This window comes from Leptodactylus fuscus, chromosome 5 (assembly GCF_031893055.1).
Source record: "Leptodactylus fuscus isolate aLepFus1 chromosome 5, aLepFus1.hap2, whole genome shotgun sequence".
NCBI classification, from domain to species: Eukaryota; Metazoa; Chordata; class Amphibia; order Anura; family Leptodactylidae; genus Leptodactylus; species Leptodactylus fuscus.
This window is the reverse complement of record NC_134269.1, coordinates 211134152-211147354: the sequence shown is the minus strand read 5'-3', so window position 1 is coordinate 211147354 and position 13203 is coordinate 211134152. Positions and strand designations below refer to the sequence as shown.

The 13203-nt window shown below is 42.6% G+C and overlaps 1 protein-coding gene across 1 annotated transcript in view; it reads left to right on the top strand.

Annotated features, from left to right (window-relative positions):
* The first annotated feature begins 330 nt into the window (after positions 1-330).
* Positions 331-13203, top strand: part of TMEM178B (transmembrane protein 178B) — a 160977-nt gene continuing 148104 nt past the window's right edge. The window contains exons 1-2 of the mRNA XM_075275240.1: positions 331-405; positions 989-2153. Of these exons, the coding sequence (XP_075131341.1) occupies positions 1772-2153 (382 nt within the window). The 5' untranslated portion in view covers positions 331-405; positions 989-1771. The remainder of the gene's footprint in view (positions 406-988; positions 2154-13203) is intronic.

Here is a 13203-nt window from a genome sequence, read left to right as displayed (position 1 = left end):
TAGATATTTCCAAGCTGTATAGACCTGTGTATAAATCTTTCACTCTCCATTGAAGGATATTTGCACCCCCGTATATCGCACCGCTGTACATTTTCTATACATTGTGTCCTATCTATTATTTCCTTGTATATTCGTCATACTGACAGTTTCCCATCGATGCGGCTTGCAGTATTCTGTCCCTATGCTTCACCACTTCACCCCACTCTTTACTCCCCTGCAGTAAAGCGAGTGACCTATTCCTATTCCTGTAAAGGGTGTCGTTCAGCTTTAAGGCTCTGTATAAGACATTAGCCTCACGTTGCATGAGTGACGTCATCTGTTCTTGGCTGAAGCCTTTCTGTATTCTGTCTCTGGTTTCCTACCAAGGCTGCGGGCTGACTGTATGCACAAGGCACAGATTCCCAGGTGAACCGACCGACCCACTGTCTTCTCCTCTGTCCTTTCTCGATCTTTTCCGCAGAATGCTAATCTCCTTGTGGCCGCTTCCTTCGGACTACGATGTATTATTAAACTGTCTTGTTGTTTTTTTGTAGCCGGCAGGGATTATATCGGTAGTCGCCTCCCCCTCCTTTTCCTATGCATGCATTTAAAAAAAAAAAATTGGAATTTTTTTTAAAATTTTTATCTATTGCCGTAGAGTTTTTTTTTTTTTTCTAGATATTGTCCATTTATTTGGCCCTTTGGGCGAGCGACCGTCACCGCTAAGCCCTATCCTTCCTCCGCCGCCTGATCTGATCTTGGCTGTATTGTCGCTGAGACGGAGGGATAAGACAAAAATCTTGGATTATTTGGCAGCGTGAGACGGGGCTGAAATCCTAAACCCTATTTAAATAAGGCTTGTGTAACGCGCAGACACCCTTTCCTGGCCGGCTGCGGCTATAGTGATACAGCTATTTCTATTTGGAGAGGTTGGTGCTGCTGTCCATGGTGCTGAAATGTCTCCTTTGCTTTCCCTCTTCTCTCCTCCCCCTCTCACCTTCCATTTCAGAGGAGACCAAGAGAAGCCGCTCAGAGGATGAGACACAGGAAGGCGAGTGATTGTCAAGCCCCGAGTCAAGAAGAAATCTTTCAGTTGCCCGTTATAGGCTGCTGACAGCCAACAGAAGCCGGTGAATGGGGAAGCAGGATGGAGGCTGAAGGTACGACGACGACGATGATGATGATGATGTACGTGTTGTGAAACAAAGGATCAGTCTGCTTGCCCACAGGGATCTTGCTACCAGAGACACAACAGGGAGGCTGCATTTCTTTGCTGAGGGCGATCGAGCTCTCGTAGCGAGAAGAAGAACCCAATGCCGCGTTGAGTTTGCCTCCATGCCGGGGGGTAAGGGTTTGTCGCCTCCTGCCTATATTTTTGCAAAGAGGATGCAGAAAACACCAGCGCTCTAAGGCTGTGGATTCGCTTGGGCATGTCGCCTGTTTTCCTCTAGTTCCATCTCCCTGACTGTGTACAGACCATCGGTAGGGCCAACCATGATCCAACACCCAACATCCCAACAGCAGGGTCCATAAATTTGGAGGTCATAGGTTGACGTCAAGAGTCCTTCTCTATTTCGGGGGTTTCTGATGACTTGACCTGCTCCTCAAAGCAGCCAGATCTGGCTCGGATTGGATATCGTGCATGTCAACTTCAAGGTCTAAGTGTATTTTGGGGTAATTTTTGGGTTCCCAAAGCCTTCGGGTACGGTTTGGCCTAAGAGAAGGAAAAAAAAAAAAAAAAAAAGAGACAGCTCTCCATTGAGAAAATGTTGATGGCTCTGTGAGATTGAGGATGGCTGCTGGAAGATTACTGCTCTACGCTGGACTGTCTTTGGCTTTGTGTGCCCTGGGCATGCTGGCTGTGGCTATCTGCTCCGACCACTGGTATGAAACGGATGCCAGACGGCACCGGGAGAGGTGCAAAAGTTTCACGAATAGAAGAATTGACCCTGGATTCATTTATAACTCCAACAACAACCTTCCGCTGAGGGCTAGCAGGTCAAAGCTGGACCGATGGGAGGGCAAGTTACTTCTAACTAGAAATAGGAGGCAGCTTTTTGCCATGAGCGCTGCCGACGAGTGCAATAGACAATACAATTCCACCAACATGGGCCTCTGGAGGAAATGCCATCGGCTAGGGTTTGATCAAGACATAGAAGATATCATTGCCAAAGGTAGGAGACATCATTGTGTTGTAGACTCGTGTAATGTCCGAAAAAATCTGGTACCAAATATTGCCCTAAATCTGTTGATATTTTTGAAAATTTTTGTAGTTTGCTGCAATGAATCTCCATGGTTATGGCTTGTCGTGTGGGGCGATACCATCTGCTACATAGAGCGGCAGCACATGGCCTGTGTACAGATGCAGCAGACCTTAGTGTAACACATATCTCGTAGCTAAATTACATTTCGACGACCCTTAGGTTCTACCATCTCGGGATAACTCTTGATCTAAATGGTAGGTAAGAGTAGGACATATGTTACACTACAGTCTGCTTCATCTGTACAGTACAGGCCATGTTGTAATTTCGTGTGATCTATGTAGTAAAGTCTACGCTACCATACAGTCTGCTACAACTGTAGGCCACAGTACAGTATGGTTAAACTTGTATCAGGAAACTGATGATACATGTCATTTCCCCACGTGATTTTTTGGATGATACACTACACTCTGCTCCATCTGTAGGATACAAATAGGCCACAATACAGTCTGATTCATAGGTATTAGGGAACCGATGATACCATTCATTGCCCCATGGGATGTTCTGGATGAGACACTACAGTCTGCTGTATCTGTATGTTAAGGATACGCTACAATACAGTCTACTTCATCTGTATCAGGAAACGGAAGATACATATTTTTGGCCCATGCTGTTTTTTGATGATACACTACAGTCTTCGTCATCTGTACAGTAAACCCCATGCCTTAGGTCCATGCTACCCTATGGGTCAAACAAAGGCTACAATACATTCTGCTCCATCTGTATGGTGACAGTGATGCTAAAGCGCGGTCTATATCAGGAATCAGGTCTCATGTGATTTTCTTGAGGATACACTACAGTCCGCTTCAACTGTTATATAATATCCTACATCTGTATCAGGAAACCGATCTTACCCTGCCTTGCCCCATGTGGTTTTCTTGACGATACACTACAGTCTGCTTCATCTGTATGATGACAATAGGTTACACTACAGTCTACTTCACCTCCATGTTATAACCCAGTCTGCCCCATCTCTACCAGGTACTCAGGGTGCGTTGCTTTGACCACATGATTTTTTTAGATGATACACTAGAGTCTACTTCATCTGTAGGATGAAAATAATACAGGGTTTGCTATATCTGTAGGGTGAATACAGATGTCTGCCCAGTATGGGTAGATCTTACCAGTTAGAAAATGGGGGTGTGGGTATAAAGCATAGAATTTAAAGACCCCCCCCCAAAAAAATGACCCCCTTGAGTCCTTGAGTCATGACAAGTTTTACTGATCCATTACACCCCCTTAGGGTTGTCACCCACCCCCTGACCCCTAAATGTCCCATATTCCCTGTTACGCTCCGATACATCCCAACATCCTATGAGCAGATACGACAGTCAGGAGTCATGGAAAGCTTGGTGACGGCGATATAACGGTGGCCATATTGGTTGTCACCCAGTCTGAGAAATTGCTGACTCGTAGAATTTTTTGGGAGGACGGAGAGTCTTCAATTTGTTGGGGATTGATTTTCTTAAGGCGGTGCGTTCTTTAAGGCTTATTTGTTAAGTGGCGGCACGGTTTCCTCTGAAGTGCTCCGCATCGAGCCGCCTCAGTTATTAGTCTCCATCTACTACCTTGTGTGGGCCTAAATGGTTTTGGTCTTCAAAGCGGATATGCAATACTCGTAAAAGGGTTTGGCGGTATCTGCGTGAGACTCCTGACAGGGAATTTATCTGCCTGCTCTCGTCACTTCTCTAAACCATTGTCATCCCCTTCCTCCTCCTCCTCTCTTGTTCTGAGAACAAAATGTTCTAGACTTTGCTGAATAAAGCGGCCCATACACATCAGATAATTGCCTGCCGTAAACTACTCTCACCCCCCAGACCCGCTATTAGCATGAGGTGCTGATCTGCTGCGAGAGGGGGGAGGGAGGGGGCGCTTCTGAAAATTAAACATGGCTGACAGCAATCCTATAGGTATAAGTTTGAGCATTTTTAACCACTTCACGACCGGGACATTTTCCCTGGTTCATAACTGGACACAGTTTTGTTTTTGATTTTTTTTTTCAAATTTTTTTTTTGTCGATTTATGTCTTTTTCATTCGGGTTATTCTAATAATTTTTGTGCCTTTCGTCAGTGTCTTTATTTTTAGGTCATTTTTATTTTTATCTGTATTTTAATGTCCAGAAAAAATGTAAACAAAAAAAAAAAAAATTGGGGGCGCACCTATTTTTCACATTTTTCCTTTTTTTTTTTTTTTTTTTTTTTTTTTTATGGCACAATTTTTTTCTCCTCTCCATTATGGTAATTTTCATGTAGGTGTCACCTAGCTCCAGGAGTGAGGCTAAAATGTGTGATGTAGATGCAGTTGTTACCTTTTTTTTTATTTTGTTTTTGAAAATTTTTTGTCTCAATTTGTTTTTTTGTTTTTTTTTTTTACTTATCCCCGATCCCCTTACGGTCATATTAGACCTTTGGGGTGGCATTTTAACATCACAATTTGTGATGATTACAGGTACGTCGATGCAGAGTTAAATAGTCACCACCCTGATGGAAATAGTCAATGGGGCGTCAGCAAGCATTTAAAGGGGATGTACAAAATTAAAAAAACATGGCTGATTACTACCTGTCTACAAGATGTGTCTGGTATTGCGGATTAACACAATACCCCTCTATAGAACTGAATTGACACAACCCATGGGTAAGTGTGGCGCTGTTTTTAGAAAAAGGCAGCCATGTTTTTCTAATTCTGATCAAACCCTTTATGAATATTTAATGTAAAGATAGAATACATTTTCCATGAGGAAGCAGATTCTGATATTTTGGGAATTGGGTGACATCGGTTGGGTTGATATACTTGGGGTCTGGTAACACTCCCTTTAAGAGAGGTGATTTGCATCCATCATGAAATATGAATGTAGCAGCAGCATTTCTTGTATTTTATGTAAGGGCATGCTTTTTATACCTGCTAGCTATTTTCTCTACGTGCGCTACACAATGCAATCTATTGTCCCCTGTTATCAGCCATTTCAAGCTGGGGAAAGGTTGATTCTGGACTTCTTCAATAGAATGATAGTCAGGAAGTCCAAAAAGTTCCCCCTCCCCCATGATGAGCAGACTCAATGAAAAGACAGCTTGGCCAATGTGTCTTATGAGATAACAAAGTCGAAGGATCCTCACTAGAACAGTTGTTTCCCCCCCACAACATGTATGCTTGGATTGCATGTATGTTTTTTTCCACTAAGGAATATGTCAATGCCAGATTTCTCTGAAGAATCGGCCATATGGCCCACCTGTGATTAGAAGAACAAAATCTGCGTCTTCAGACAACTTTAACCAAATGTGTTTGGTCAGCATAAGGCAGCTCTTAATAGTGTTTCTGAAAAAATTTCTTCTGTGTTTGTAGTCTGAACCTTAGGCCTACAGTGTTTATGGTGAACCTTGTAGTTGTCAGAGCATGCTGGGAGTTATAGCTTCCCACAAAGTAGTCAATCCCCATATGATATATGGCTATACAGTGTACCAATAACCATACCATACAGAACCTATTTATAAGTGCTATACAGTACACTGTCCTGGCCCGCTTGGATTTTTGGCATAGAAGTGAGTGGAAGGCTGGGTATGCAAAATGAGAAACAGGGGTCAGGGAACCAACGTTGATAAAATATGTGTATGTCCCAAAGGTAGGATATGATAGGAAGATGTGACTACTCTATTAAGTAGCCTGCAATGGTAAACTAAATATTGTACCACCATACAGTGCTTACATAATACTAACATACAGTGCTCAAATAATACCAACCCTTTGCATGAAGTCATAAAATAAAAATAGTATACAAATTACATTAGAATTGGTAACGGTTGTAGGCCCCAACTATCATGTGAGCTAAGCTGCTAGGGGCGTGTCTGTCAACAGGCTTGCTGACTATTTCCATTGACAACTAGCAGAATTTTGAATACAGCTCTGTAATACAGGCTGTAAATTGAACTACCTTACTTTTAGGATTGGGCAGCAGGAAATTCAACATGCTTGATCTTCTGTCAGGAAGAAGTCGAGAGCCCCCCCCCCTCCATACACACAAGATAGTTAGCTGGACATACCAAATACTATAGGGGGAATTTACTAAGACTGGCACTTTGTACGTCAGTCTTAACCAAGTCCCCAGCTGAAGTAAGACGCACCTGAATTATTAAGAGGTTCCTGACTGGCATAGATTTCAGGTATAACCATGAGTTATATTCAATCTGTTAGGCCGTTTTGGTCTCTGCCTTGCTCCGCCCATTTTTGTAAAAAGTGGAGAGCTGGCGAAGAAGGGGCAATGCATAGGATCTCTGGTGCAAGAAAGGGCTGTGTGCCAAAGAAGCGCCACAATTATACATTTTGCAGAGGACAGTCCTATGTTAATATTAGGTGATTGAAACATTTGAGCTCCTCCTCCCTCCTCCCTCTCTCTGCACAGCTCCTCCTCCCTCCTCCCTCTCCCTGCACAGCATAGAACACAGAGCATGTTCACCACACTAGTACAAGTCAATAGATGATCCAGAAATTACACCACTAGCCATGGCATATCTCTTGTATTGATAACTTGATCATATGGGTGGGGCTATCTGCATGGCATGATCTAAGCTCCAGACAGAGGTCTTAAAATATTGCTAAATGTGGCGCCTCTCCATAAGCATGCTTGTGTTATGCATTTCGTTGACACCAGGTAATAACACAAGTCTCCTTCCCAAGCCATTGAGATATTTGGGTCCTCCTGCTCTTTGGTGGTGCAGAGGACAAAATAATCCTTAAACCATTAATACTAGATGACAGAAACCCCCTCCCTCTCTCTGCACAGCACATGACACTGAGCATGCCCACTACACTAATACAAGTCAACAAGTCATGAGGAGCTTTAAGGAAAACCTTTCACCACTTCCACCAAATCCAACTATTTGCATACCTTAATGGTCCCACTTCACTGATTCTGGTGCAGTTGGAATTTTTTCTCTAGCCCTCACCGTTCCTGAGAAATCGCTTCTATTACTTTGAGCACAATCATACTCTCTACTATCAGGTGGGCGGTCCTTGGCAGAAGCAGACGGACAGGATCCGCCCACCTTACAATAGAGAGCCCAATGGTGCTGAAACTAACAGAAGTGATTGCTTGGGAATGGTGAGGGCTAGAGAAAAAATTCCAACTGCACCAGAATCAGTGGAGCAGTGACTATCAGAAGGGGGGTGAGATGGAATTGGTGGGGGTAGTGAAAATTTCTCTTTAAACACCAGCCCTGGTCTGTTTTATGGGTGGCTCTCACTGTATGGCCTTGGTAAATCTAGAGCTTCTCTGTAAGCATACTTGTGTCTCGCCTTTCATTGACACCAGGTAATAACACAAGTCTCCCAAGCTGTTGAGATATTTCGGTCCTCCTGCTGTTTGGCGATGCAGAGGACAGGACAATCCTTCTGCCGGCAATAGAAGAGGAAGCTTATTTTAGGATTGTCATCGAGGAGATTGATCGCCCTGCCTGATACAGTAATTGGGATGTTGGTGAAAGATTGCCACATCCGTTATGCCAAATGCTGACAAGCTATACGTTAGCACAGACACTCCGTTCATGCTACATTTAATGCATTCATGGAAATGCCGGGCGCTCCGGCAATAAGCCAATTCATTTTCCACGGACTATCTGAAGAATGGGGTGATTTGTTGCATGACTCCTCACTGTGCTATGCTGGGAACGTAATGACTTAAAGGCAGCAAGGGGGGGAAATGTAGCAGGTGTTAAATTGTAATGAATAAACACATTATGGCAACGATATTGCCTATTCATGGGTAGGGGTTATTTTGACAACATGATGTTGTTAGGAGCTCCGCATGGAAGGAATACGTGTAGATATTCATCCATCAGCTTAGACATGGTGCTGTCAAATGGCATAAAACAGTGCCCCTAGTGGCGAGAATAGCTTCTGCACAGTAGGGTGCTGCGTCTCATTGTGGACTAGAGACTATGACTTGGTGTAGGTTGTCTAATAGGCAAAAAAGTGAAAAAAATGCAAATTAGCCCTCCGCCCGAAAGAAGAAAACTGTCTCCTATTGGAGGTAACTGCCTTGTAAGTCTGGGGGAGAACTTTCTTGAAAAAAACAAGCTCAGAATGGATTAAAAACCAAAAAGAAGGTGTACTCACCTCAGTGATCTACACCACTCTTGTTCCGATACTTACAAAGTCTCTACTAGTGTCTACTTCCTGGTCCCGATTCATCACACAGGAAATGCCTGCTCAGCCAATCACTGGGAGAATCATAATTGCAGCTCGTGATTGGCTCAGTGGGTACTTACATCCATTTCCTGTGTGTCAAGATGAAGACCAGGAAGTAGTAACAAGGAAATTTAAAGGGGTTGTATCAAGTTTTGAAGGATAAAGATTTGGCCAACAGCTGCCATATATGTGTAGCCAACTTAAAAGAGTTGTTGGCTTGGCTGTTCAGTGAAGTTTCGGACTAAGGTTCCTTGGGCCTAGCATATAATTTGATTCTAGAGCCCCCCCCCCCCCCCAACAACCCCTAGACTATAGTACCCTTCAAATTTGAGTGTCTTGTGCTGGCCTGTTATTGTGTTACAGCCTGGGCCCACTAGAGGATCTTTTGTTCTGCCAGTCAAACACTGGAGCCACCTCTCTTATATATGGCCACAGGTTGGATGCAGGTCCCAGAGATGGGATGGCCCTCCACATACATTAATCCAGCCCTAAAACCATCATTATAACCCATCTAGTCCCCAGGACTCAAGGTGAAGAGTTGAGTTGTTAATGTCCTTTATTGACCCAACTTGTAATGTACCATAGATGGACCTGGTCTTCTGAGGTCATGATCTTAATGCTTTCTATAATGAGCTCGGGGTGGTGATGGCCCATTAATCTACATGCAATTTTTTATGGTAATGGGCATGGCAATAGACTCCAGACAGGTGGTGGCTATTTAGGTGGTGGGCCCCTATTAGGATTAACTAGAATTGATTTTACATAATGGTATATTCATTGAGTTATAGAGCAGGATGGAGGAAGGGGGAGGTCCTCTGTTCATGGTCCTCATCTGAATGGCTACAAAAACACCTCTGCTTTGGAGGACCTTTCCTGACCATTATACAGAAAACCCATTGAGTTGAATGGACAATGTGTAATGCTTAATCTTCCCTGTGGTGGCGCTGTAAGAAAACTGAGCTCCAATGCATATTGACAAACATGGTGATATCTCGGCGACAGAGGGGAAAACACTGTTTGATTCAGGTGACCCTAACCTATCTATCTGCGGGGCCTGGGTGATATGCTGGATCCCTTTAAATCTAGTCAGAGGGGGCGCAATGTGAGGCTAAAGTTTCCAAAACACCAAAGAGAGAATCCCTGTGTCATGTATTAGGACCTGCATTAGGCATAACAAAATATATACCAGTTTTTCCTGGCGTTGTGCTTTAAAGGGGAGGTTATTAAAGGGTTTTCTGAGTTAAAGACCTTTGCTTAGGATAGGTGATCAATATGAGGTCAGAGAGGTCCGATACCCAGTAACCCCATAAATCAGTAGATCACAGAAGCCACCATCACCAGAACTAATGCAAAAACAGCGCCATCCTCTGTGTAGTGGCCAGGCCAGGTCACTGCAGCTCACCTATTACTCTCTGGAATGGCAGCTGACCTGTAATAACCTGGCATGACCACTACACAGAGAGCGGAGCTGTGCTTCTGCCTTCTTCAATATCTTTCACCCCTAGGTGTTTGGCAGTACTTTTTATGAGTATAACATGTTATGTTTTAATTCACACTTTCACTGAATACAGAACATTTTTACAAGCACGCCTCACTGCACATCCGCCACCACGTTATGTGGAGCACATTATGTACCGCGCAACGGGGTGGGTGACCCCCAGAAAACGTCACCGTCGGCCTGTCTGCTATCACAGGAACAGCGTTAGGTATGATTCATTTTTTACAAATTGGGGTTAGAATATATTAATCTCGTAATTTAAATTGTTTTTAAATTATTTTTCTTTAATCCTGATGTTTCTTCTTTTAGTTCTAATGGTTAGAGGAAAATAAGAGTTTGTTGGTATTTTATTCCTTTATTACCCCCTAAATTATTAATTAATTTAATTAATTAAAATAATTTTTTATCAAATTTTTACCCCAATTTTATTAGCTTTTTTCTTAGCAATTTTTTTTTTACACTTTTTTAATTAAAATTCTGTGGGATTTTGTTCCCTTTTCATTCTGTCCATATCACATTTATAGAGAGAGAGAGCTCCACTGCTCGGACGGTGTCTGTTACCTGCCATAGTTAATGTCCGTTGCTGTCATCCATCACGTTAATAACAGTAGTATGAACAAAGCCTGAGCCTACATTCACACGATGGCTGTGTTTTTAATGGCCGTCACATGGTTGCATTGAACTCAATGTATGTGAATGTGGCTCTCCACATGACCATTCTTTTGATGGTCCGCCTTGATGAAGCGTTAAATAGGTCATGTCCTATTTTTATGTAGGTTCACAATTCGCTCAGTAGAGTCAAATCTATGAGGGATCCTGTAAAAACCAATCCCCCGAGGATGTAACGCAGGCTGTGAAAAATGGACATTTGTGACTGATTTGTATCACAGTCATGTGAATGCAGAATCACATTTCAAAAGTCTGGGGACCAAAGCAAAACATACATTACATTACTTATCCTGTATTATACTCCAGAGCTGCGCTCACTATTCTGCTGGTACAGTCACTGTGTACATACATTACATTACTTATCCTGTATTATACTCCAGAGCTGCGCTCACTATTCTGCTGGTACAGTCACTGTGTACATACATTACATTACTTATCCTGTATTATACTCCAGAGCTGCGCTCACTATTCTGCTGGTACAGTCACTGTGTACATACATTACATTACTTATCCTGTATTATACTCCAGAGCTGCGCTCACTATTCTGCTGGTGCAGTCACTGTGTACATACATTACATTACTTATCCTTTATTATACTCCATAGCTGCGCTCACTATTCTGCTGGTGCAGTCACTGTGTTACATACAGTACATTACTTATCCTGTATTATACTCCAGAGCTGCGCTCACTATTCTGCTGGTACAGTCACTGTGTACATACATTACATTACTTATCCTGTATTATACTCCAGAGCTGCGCTCACTATTCTGCTGCTGCAGTCACTGTGCACATACATTACATTACTTATCCTGTATTATACTCCATAGCTGCGCTCACTATTCTGCTGGTGCAGTCACTGTGTACATACATTACATTACTTATCCTGTATTATACTCCAGAGCTGCGCTCACTATTCCGCTGGTGCAGTCACTGTGTACATACATTACATTACTTATCCTGTATTATACTCCAGAGCTGCGCTCACTATTCTGCTGGTACAGTCACTGTGTACATACATTACATTACTTATCCTGTATTATACTCCAGAGCTGCGCTCACTATTCTGCTGGTACAGTCACTGTGTACATACATTACATTACTTATCCTGTATTATACTCCAGAGCTGCGCTCACTATTCTGCTGGTACAGTCACTGTGTACATACATTACATTACTTATCCTGTATTATACTCCAGAGCTGCGCTCACTATTCTGCTGGTGCAGTCACTGTGTACATACATTACATTACTTATCCTGTATTATACTCCAGAGCTGCGCTCACTATTCTGCTGGTGCAGTCACTGTGTACATACATTACATTACTTATCCTGTATTATACTCCAGAGCTGCGCTCACTATTCTGCTGGTGCAGTCACTGTGTACATACATTACATTACTTATCCTGTATTATACCCCAGAGCTGCGCTCACTATTCTGCTGGTGCAGTCACTGTGTACATACATTACATTACTTATCCTGTATTATACTCCAGAGCTGTGCTCACTATTCTGCTGGTACAGTCACTGTGTACATACATTACATTACTTATCCTGTATTATACTCCAGAGCTGCGCTCACTATTCTGCTGGTGCAGTCACTGTGTACATACATTACATTACTTATCCTGTATTATACTCCAGAGCTGCGCTCACTATTCTGCTGGTGCAGTCACTGTGTACATACATTACTTATCCTGTATTATACTCCAGAGCTGTGCTCACTATTCTGCTGGTGCAGTCACTGTGTACATACATTACTTATCCTGTATTATACTCCAGAGCTGCGCTCACTATTCTGCTGGTGCAGTCACTGTATACATACATTACATTACTTATCCTGTACTGACGCTGATCAGAGATACATTAGGGCCATATAGACTGCTCGCGGTACCATATTATGACCCAATTAAGTTGAGAACTTCTATGAAGTCAGGAAAGCCGGCATCTGATTGGCTGCAGTGCGTATAGGCCCCTCCCATCTTCCCTTTATCCTGATGTCGATGTCTTTATAAGTGTAGAAACAACTGTACATGAACCGTTCCTCCAACTGAATTAGTGACACTTGTGGCGAGCCGGAAATGCTTGACATTGGCGCGGCCTGATAAATCGAGCCAATAATTAATGAAGTTTAACAGACCTACAAATTGTGTGTGCGCTTATTTATGGAGTGAGATGTGTGTCGCCGAGCAGTGCCGAAATGAGAGAATAATGAGAGACATAAAGTTCTGATTATCTGTTATCTGAGTCTTATGAATTTCCGCTCTCATTACAAAGAGATGTTTTGTTAATTAGAAAGTGGGAGGGCTCTAAATCACCGAGCGCCGCAGCCGCCGCCGCCACCGCGGCCGCCTCAATGGATGGTTTGTGTGGCTAGACAACTGGATAGAGAAGTGAGTAAATTGAGTTGCAGTTTACATTTCTCCTATGACTTTATCTGGTTTAGATTTTTATTATCGTATTTTATATTTTTGTCTTGGTTTTATTATTTTATCTATTTTAGTTTTTTAGCTGATTAGTTTTTATTGTTGGTTATTATCTTTTTTTATTATACCTTATTTTATTTTATTAGTGTTTTTTATTGTTATCTTAATCAGTATTTTTTGTATTATATTTTATATTA